The sequence below is a fragment of the Pterocles gutturalis genome, unplaced genomic scaffold (genome assembly GCF_000699245.1).
Source record: "Pterocles gutturalis isolate BGI_N339 unplaced genomic scaffold, ASM69924v1 scaffold3580, whole genome shotgun sequence".
NCBI classification, from domain to species: Eukaryota; Metazoa; Chordata; class Aves; order Pterocliformes; family Pteroclidae; genus Pterocles; species Pterocles gutturalis.
In genome coordinates, this window is record NW_010145585.1 from 5,655 (window position 1) to 14,513 (window position 8,859).

Genomic DNA, 8,859 nt, shown 5'->3' on the forward strand with positions numbered 1-8,859 from the left:
GCAGACAGCTACTTTCCTGACAATGCAGTTGCACTAGACCAGGCTGAAAGTCATAGTCTGTTACAATTACTGGTTAATTTGGGGAAGAATCTGGATTTTTTTCCCTTTTTTGCCTTGTAGAGTGCTGCACTGAAGGAATCCCTGAGCTGAGTAGGTGTGTTCAGGAGGTTGTTTACATTTCTTGATATTAGCCTTTGAAATTATAATTGAATATCCTTGGCAAAAATAAACCTCAAATCTATTTATATTTCGCGCAATGACTTTCATCAGCTGCCAGGTAATGATGGGGGAATGTTTTCTGTGAAGGAGGGAGAGGAGGATCTGGCTGTGGTTTGGAAGGCTTTGACAGAAAATAAAACACTTCCAGGGGCGATTTTTGTTCCATCCTGGTTTGATATGGTTTAAAAAAAAAAGTTCCAAGGTGTGCTTTGCCGTCTACACCAGGTTGTTTGGATTCATAGGCCTTGTGAACTGTCTGAATAAGAGTCAAGAACACTGTATTTGGGTAGAAGATACCTAAGGAAGTATCTGGTTCACAGAAATTGTCCGTTAGGGCTGGACTGTGCCGTCCCAGCTCAGTGGGACTGAAGTGTGGTCCTCTGACACTGTCAGTTTTGAGCTCTTCATTCACCTCTTCGCTGAAAAATTGCCACTCCGATAGCAGAGCGGTACAGGGACAGCAAGGACCTGCAGCTTGGGGTGGCTTTGTCCTAACCCCCTGTAGATCAGTGTGGGAGAGCACACGGGGCAGAGCTTCCAGCAGACAAGAGGTTTCCTCTGCAAGAGCCTTTACCCCTTGCCACGTTGCAGCAGAAGTGACTGATGTTGGGGGTTGATCCTTTTTTTTTTTTTCCTGTAGCCACTGCTAAGGTTTGGGGAGTGTGAGGCTGACCCATCAAGTTAAAGTATTTTACAAATTTTGAGGAAAAGGACTGTATCTCTTCTTTTCTTGGCCTTTAGGGATTCTTGTTTTGAGGTTGGCATTGTAAAATAGTGAACGATAAAAACTTCCTGACAAGTTTCACCTGTGACTGTTGCCACCAGAATAAATTGAAACCAGCCAGATTTCCTAGGTGATCAGTCCCACCATGCCAGGGATTTTATGTAGCAAATATTACCTGACCAAAACCAAGAAGAGTTGTGTTCCTTCATTAAAATCAGAGAAACTTTTTCACAAAGCAAAACCTTTCAAATAATTTTCATCTTCCATGCTTACGCTTTCTTGACTTTGAAGAACAAGATGACCAGCAGTTGCCTTGGGGAAAGCTCCAATAAATGATTTCTTAAATGTGTCATTTCATAATGTGAACTGTCTCAAATTTATGTATTTATGTGTATTTCACAGCACATTTGGGTTACCTTATGCTGCTCTTCTAAATGTGTATATCGTGATATAGACAGAGAGATCTATATCGGTTTGTGTATGCATAACACTGCTGGGGATCACAAAAGCTGTACAGGTGTTTTTATCAATATTGTTCAGAGATGAATAACTTTGTTAGTATTTCTTCAAAATTCTTCATGCTGCAGCAGTCTAACCATCTAATTATCAAATCCCCTTCACAGAATGTCAGAAGAAAATTGTAATTCTGAAAACATTTCTTTTTAACAAGTTAGAACATGGTTAGACTTTTGGTGGCTTCTGCTTCTCTTACAAAAGTAAAGCATTTTTTCTTTTGTTATAACAACCTATCAAGCTCACAAACAGGGAGTCCTTTCAAGAACACGGCTCCTTTTTTTCTGACACTGCTGCAGTACGAGCATCTTCAGATGGTCAGTAGCTCCAGAAGCAGGAACTTTAAGGACATCAAATAATGTAAGAAGTGAAATATCAGATGCTGGCAAACCTGTCACACAGGCAAATGTAAGATTGATGTCCACATCCAATTATCTATACATAGATGTAAGACTATTCGATAAAAGAAGGCTTTCCATGAATTTGCAACTTTGCAGCCCTTCTTTGCAATGACGTATTGTAGAATACAATCACTGCATTAGGAATAATGGGAAATCACAAAAATTAGTTTACAGTGAAAAGCACAGAATGCTGATGGAGCATTGTTACGTGAAGGAAAACAAGAAATTACACCTCCTGTGTGAAGTCAGGAGGAAAAAAGGGGAGACAGGAGGAGGATGAAACACCTCCTCCTGATTCAAGAGGAGGCGATGAGCAGAGGTATTACTTTTGCTAAATTCTTCATACAAACTTCTAGACAAGCATAATTTTTTTTTTCAATATTGTAACTCTTAGATTGCAATATAGGTAAAAAGTTCATATCTCTCCTTCCTCCCCTAGATGACCCCAGGAAAACAGAAGGCTTCCTTCTCTCTTGGCTTACTGAGGTGTACAGAGATTGCTTCAGTGGATCTGCAAATGTGTCTTTGAGCCGGGCTTCTCTTATGCGTAATTTTGTGCCAGTCCTGTTTAATCTTTTTGACAAGGTTATCTTCCAGAAACCGGAATGTACATAACAGATTAAATCCACATTGCACGGCACATTTAGTTCACAGACAAAAAAACGTAGTAGGAGTTTTGTGGAAAAGGCAGTATTGTTTCTGTCCACTAAAACTTATTTTGGCCTTAAAATTCAATGTGTTTAATATTTTTTATGATTAGTTTAAAGCTGTGGCTTTGAAGAAGACTGATTTCATTTGATGGAGTACCTGGGCATTTTGTGCAGGCTTGAAGTATGATCTAAACATTGTCTTCACAGGTGTCCTGGGGCTTCTCATCGAAGGGTTGCTCTGGAGAGAAGGAAAACAAGCAAGCTGCAAGCAGAAACAGAGGGTGAGAGCGGTCCTGGTGGGATGGAGCAGCCTACCAGTTTATCTCCAGATGCAGATCAGGGAATAATGCCAGCTGAGCAGAGCTTCACCTCTCCTGCCCTTCCTGCATGGACAGACGAGCCCAGCATCGACAATCCACCTTTTGAGGAGAACCCAGTAGCAGACAGTATGTCATCACTTATCTTCTCAAGTCCCTTTTATCAGATGTGGAAACATTTGTCTCTTGCCAACTGTGAATGTGCATCTTCATTTTCTGCTCTTTTCTCTTGCAATTCCTCGAGAAATATTAGTGGGTTTTGGTTATATGCAAATATGCAACAGAGATAAAGTCACAGTTGAGAAGGAAAGAAATATCTCGGAGTGTGTGCTGGATATCATGATGCTGTATCATCATGGTGCAGAAGTTCATGTTAATCTACTAGTAGCACTGGCCTTGCAGCGAGTTGGAAGGAACGTACTTTCTATAAAATTACAAAAGTTGTTTTCTAAGACGAGATTTCTTTTCCGCTCTGCCCCCCTGCCTGGATCAGCAGCCTTCACACACACGGAGTGGTGTCCTGTTCGAGCGAAAAGGCAGCTGAGTAACTCCTGCACCCATCTGCACCGAATGAGCAGTAACATCTCTAGCATCTGGGATTTTAGAGAGGAAGCGCTGAGCCTTGCTGCAGAGGAGGGTGGTCCTGTCCCCTTCCTTCACCTGTGTAGTTGCCATCCTTTAGCATCCCCCTTTTTCCCCTTTAGTTGTCTCAATGTTTGCTTCAGAAATGGGCTCCTTCTCTTGATGTGGTAACTCAGTGGCAGTTCCTAGTGCAGTTGTGAGACCAGCTGACGAAGAGGCATGACTAAGTCGTGCACCGTAGGGTAACCCCCAAACCAAATTGTTGTTATCATCACCAAATGTGAACACAGGAATGACCAAATTGGAAATGAAGTGTATGAAATTTATTAAAAAGGTCAGGATCTAAAGGGTTCAGAATATCCTTTTCCAATCCAAATAACCCCATTTCAGGAAGCATGGATGCCACTAGGTCTTTAGAGAGCTGTTTCTAACGAGCTAGGTGTTCCAATGAGTAGTGGAACTAATCCAATTGCACTTGTTTACTTTGTTGTTAAACTGTTGTCGTGTGGCCGGTCTACATTGTCTTTTGGTGATTTGCTTTATTGAAAGTGAATGAGGTATATAGGGTATTAATCATCTTTCTTTTTATAAAATAATTGGCAGCAAATCAACAGCCACCTACCTTGCCTGAAGGAGAGATCACTACTATTGAAATCCATCGGTCCAATCCTTATATCGAATTAGGAATTAGCATAGTGGGTGGCAATGAAACGCCTTTGATCAACATTGTCATTCAGGAGGTTTATCGAGATGGGATCATTGCCAGAGATGGAAGACTTCTTGCTGGAGACCAAATACTGCAAGTATGGAACCTAATTACATATTCTGTCTGCTTGCTTTCTATTCACTCCTTGCAGAACTGCCTGTTAAATGACATGGGAGATTTGCCTTGTTGGACTATGGTATGTAAATGTTAGCTTTGCAATTATCAGTTGGATTAATATTCAGAGCAGAGCCTGTTGTTCCAGCACTTTTGGCTATGATGCTTTATGTTTGTCAGACCAGTCCCTGGAATTATTTTTCCTCCTTAGCATCTCTTATCAATGTTTAAAATATGAGTTTATTTTTCTGTTGTTAAATGCTGTGGGACTTGGTCTTTTATTTCAACTTTATGCATGCTTTCCAGAGGAATTCAAGGTTACTTCTGACTAACAAAGTCGCATGTAAAAAGCAATTTGTGGATTTTAAGGTTGACTTCATCTAAGCTGTTGTTTTAGTCTGGCTTCACTGTTACCTTCTGATAGCCTAGGCAGCTGACCTGCTTTTTTCCATATGTGTAAAAGAGTCAGTGACATTCTTCACTGGCATGATTTGAAGCAAGGCGGTCTAAATATTTTTGCAAAAAAATAAACAATTAAAATTTAAGTTGGTTATGATCAAGTGTGTATTTTTCTTATGGTTTTAAATAATTAACCACAGGCAGTGTAAAAAGATCAAGTTCTATTAATTTTGGAGTTTTAATTTATATTAGGGGAAGGGGTTGTTTATAAGACTCTTAAGAATGGCACTGAGTTCTACATAAACAAGACAGTCCTCCAGCTTTTTTCTATTTTTAATCATTCCACCTGAAACAAATATATGGCCGTCATTTCAAAATTACTTCTGTAACAATGTTTGCTTTTGATCTGGTGGCCAAAGATCAGTCCAAAGGTAGTGTCAGCCTTTTTTAATTTCACTTTTTTGAAATAGAGCAGATAGAGGTATCTTAAGTTCTGTACTTGCCCTTGGAATGAAATTAATTTGCACTTCACAAAATAAAGTCCCTTTTGAGAAACGTGCCTTTTTCCTCTCTTGGAATGTTAGCATAGTGGCTGGCCAAAAAAGCAACCCAAGAGGTTTCCAAAATGTTGCATTTTAACAAGCAATTGCAGACACCGATTGAATGCTGCCTAATTTATTTCAATACTCCAGGGGTCTCCTTGGTTGCCAGAATGGGGAGCTTGAGCTCCAGTGAAGCTTCGTAAATTCTTGCTGTTTGGGCAGGTGTCAATTACAGTTTCTAAAGCCATAAGTGGCAATAAATTGACTATAAATAGGATTTATAAGCTGCAGCGAGTCTTCCCTACCAGTGTGCTGGCACTGGGGCTGTCAGATGTGTGTCCATTGGAGCCCTCCTGTCATGCTGAGGGAGAGGTACAGGAGGTAAAAGCCAGACTTTTTGGAAAATACAATATCTTTATTGCTTTGAATTTACCTCTGCAGGTGCTGAGCTGCTGTATTAAAATGGCCGGGCTCGGTCTCTACCAGCTGTAATTAAGTCCGGAGTTAGATGCAGCTCAGCGTGCACACTTCAGGCAGATATTTCTGAAATTGTCTTCAAAGGCTTTTAGGAGCAGGAAAGGACTGAAAGAAAGCCAGAAAGAACTGCGAGGTGAAACTCAGCACTTTCTTGGCTAGTCAGACAAGAAGTATTACCCTTTCAAGATCTGAGGGAACAGCATTTAGTAACAGCTACATAAAAGCGTATGTTGTCTGCAAGGTATAGATAGGTGCCTAACATTTTCAAAGTGCTTTACAAATTGTCCCTTTTTTGTGCTGGACTGTGACTGTAACTCATGTAAAACATGTCCTAATGAGAATCTCTTTCCCCAAGAAATGCTAAGGCTGTTTTATTCTGAAGTTGTGAACTAGAAAGAATAATTACATTTTATTGCATATATTCTTCTGTGCCCTTTGAATGCTTTCATATTTTATGTATTTACTTTAGCTAGTGACAGCTAAAAATAAAGCTAAATTTAATTTAAGGGCTCTGATGGATGAACCGTGGTGGGTTTTGCTGGTGGCAGCTCTAAGTGTTATCTCTCCTAGCTATGCCTCTTTTCCCTCTGCCCAAGGTTACAGCCTGTCTCGAGGCAATAGCAGACCAGGACACGGCTGTGGTGCGGTGTGTGGGCTTGTGGTGCTGCCAGGAGCAGCAGCTTTGGGCTGGGCATCAGGCTGGAGGATGGAGGTGGCTCAGGAGGACTATCTCCCACTTTGCTTCTGGAGCAGCAGCTTCTTGCAGGATTAAGGGTGCCAGGGGGTACGGCTACCACTTCGCCATGCTGGAACTACCATGGCCAAATTGTTTGGCATTGACCTCTCGGAGACCCTCAATTCAGATGCATGATGTAAATGTGGCAGCTGTTGTATATAGATTTCTGGGTCCTTTCTCTTCCTATTTTTTTTTAAAGTGTGAATATTGCTATTAGATGGTGGGGAGCTGCAAATCTATATTTTTACTTACTTAGATTGCAATAGGGAGCATTAAAAGGCATAGGTAAGGCAGGTCAGTATAGTCCATTTGGTGTTAGTTCTGTCTGCTGAAATTATGGGGCAGGGGTTCCTCCATCAGGGCACGATAGTCCACGCTAAGGATTAAATTTTAGGATTAACTTTGAACCCCTTCTTACAGAATAAGGCAAATACAACTTTTGTGCTGGGTTTTGTGGTGCTCCTGTTTTCTGACAAGTCTCATTGCAGTTTATAGTGCAAGAAATGACTGAAGATTGCTGATCTTTGTATCAATGGGCCACATAACAGACATAATTCTTGTTTATAGGGAGGGAAAGTTTAATCTTGTTTTTCATTTACAACTGAATTTTGAGTGATACAGGTTGTAAGTCTGAAACTCTGACCTAGTTGAAGTCGGTGGAAAATCTCTAAGACTAGAGCTAGTACAACCACGTTTTTCTACTGCCTTAATGAACAATTTCATTATTCTGGATTTCAAGAGTTTTTTTTTTTGTTTTTTACATCATGGAAGTACTGCATGAAGCTTTCTTCAGAGATTTGGATGTATTCTTTTTATAGCTATTATTTTATAGTTTTAAGTGATGCTGGGCTTGACACTGAAAGCACAGGCAAAGTTCTTGTCCTGGAGAACAAACAATGTAAAGATCTAAGGAAGACAGATGTAGGAGACCAGGAGAACAAAAATCCTGATGACAGAGTGTGTTCACTGTTAGAGAGGTGTTGTCACCTTTGTGGGAAAAGGCCTCAAGTTGCACTAGGGGAGGTTTAGTTTGGATATTGGGAAAAATTTCTTCACCAAAAGAGTTATCAAGCATTGGAAGAGGCTGCCCGGGGAAGTGCTGGAGTCACCATCCTGGAGGTATTTAAAAGATGTGTAGACATGGCACTTAGGGACATGGTTTAGTGGTGGTCTTGGTAAGTTAAGGGTTAGACTTGATGATCTTAAGGGTCTTTTCCAACCTAAAAATAGGTTTGTAGATTGGGCAGCCAAAGTGGGTTTGCAGGAGAGGAGGTAAGGACGAGAGAGGAAGCCTGTTAGGGTCAGATACGTAGGTTGCTGCAAGGCTGGTTTTGCAGTGAGCTCTGAATTTAGTTTGCAAAGGGCTTTATTTCCATAACCAGGAACAATTCAACATGTGAAAATATCATTCTGATTTTTTCATTGTTGTTGTTTTGCAGGTCAATAGCTTTGACATAAGCAACGTGTCTCACAACCACGCTCGAGCTGTGCTGTCCCAGCCTTGCTCGGTGCTGCACCTCACCGTGCTGAGGGAGAGGCGGTTCGGCAGCCGCACACACAACCACGCCGACACCACCTGCTCCGTGCGGGAAGACAGCTTTCAAGTGACATTGCATAAACGCGACTCCAGCGAGCAGCTTGGCATTAAACTTGTACGCAGAACAGATGAGCCAGGAGTTTTTATTCTCGACCTTTTGGAAGGGGGTTTGGCTGCTCAAGATGGCAGGCTCTGCAGCAACGACCGCGTGCTTGCAATTAACGGACATGACCTGAAGCACGGGACACCTGAGCTTGCTGCTCAGGTTATACAGGTAATTTGCATTTCCTACCTGAGTCCTTAGCACAGCTTTATTTCTTGAGCAAAGCCTGGGGTAGAGTTTGTCTCAGACAGAACAGCTTATGTTATGCCTGAAAGCCTGCAGCAATGCAATTTGCTGTGATTTATGTTCTGGAGGTAATAGTACAAAACAGGGTCCACTTTGGCACCTGGCAGATGAACTTCACCTTCTTAGAAGTGAGAAGTGTATTAATCTTCCCTGGCATACATCCTGAAGGTTAGAAGACTGCTTATGTGAGCCTATTGCTTATCAGAAAAAAAAAAAGAGGGTTATTATTATATTTATGTATGTACTGTAGTTGTAATCTCTCAGTAAGCTCTATAAAAGAGGGCTTTGTTTTGTATTGATTTGCCTGTCCATGGAATTGGGGTTAAAACAGGAAGATGATTTGTCAGACTTTGTAGAGGCAACAGGTAGCAGCTGGGAAGGAAAAAACAGGTCTTCCATGAGTCCCATGCAGTAAAACTCATTTTCTGAGTGTTCAGGAAAGGGCTATTCCCAATGTCTGGCCCTGCTCTGGACACAAATATTACCCAAAGCTTGATGCAGTGTGACATATGACCCTTCCCTGTTCCCGCAGGAAAATCTTTACTCCATGCCTTTCTCCCAGTCTGTAAGGAAACAGCTGCAGCACATTTCTG

The 8,859-nt window shown here is 41.4% G+C and overlaps 1 protein-coding gene across 1 annotated transcript in view; it reads left to right on the forward strand.

Annotated features, from left to right (window-relative positions):
• The first annotated feature begins 256 nt into the window (after positions 1 to 256).
• Positions 257 to 8,859, forward strand: part of LNX2 (ligand of numb-protein X 2) — a 19,097-nt gene continuing 10,494 nt past the window's right edge. Inside the window, exons 1-5 of the mRNA XM_010085415.1 lie at positions 257 to 277; positions 860 to 870; positions 2,715 to 2,953; positions 4,010 to 4,209; positions 7,820 to 8,191. Of these exons, the coding sequence (XP_010083717.1) occupies positions 257 to 277; positions 860 to 870; positions 2,715 to 2,953; positions 4,010 to 4,209; positions 7,820 to 8,191 (843 nt within the window). The remainder of the gene's footprint in view (positions 278 to 859; positions 871 to 2,714; positions 2,954 to 4,009; positions 4,210 to 7,819; positions 8,192 to 8,859) is intronic.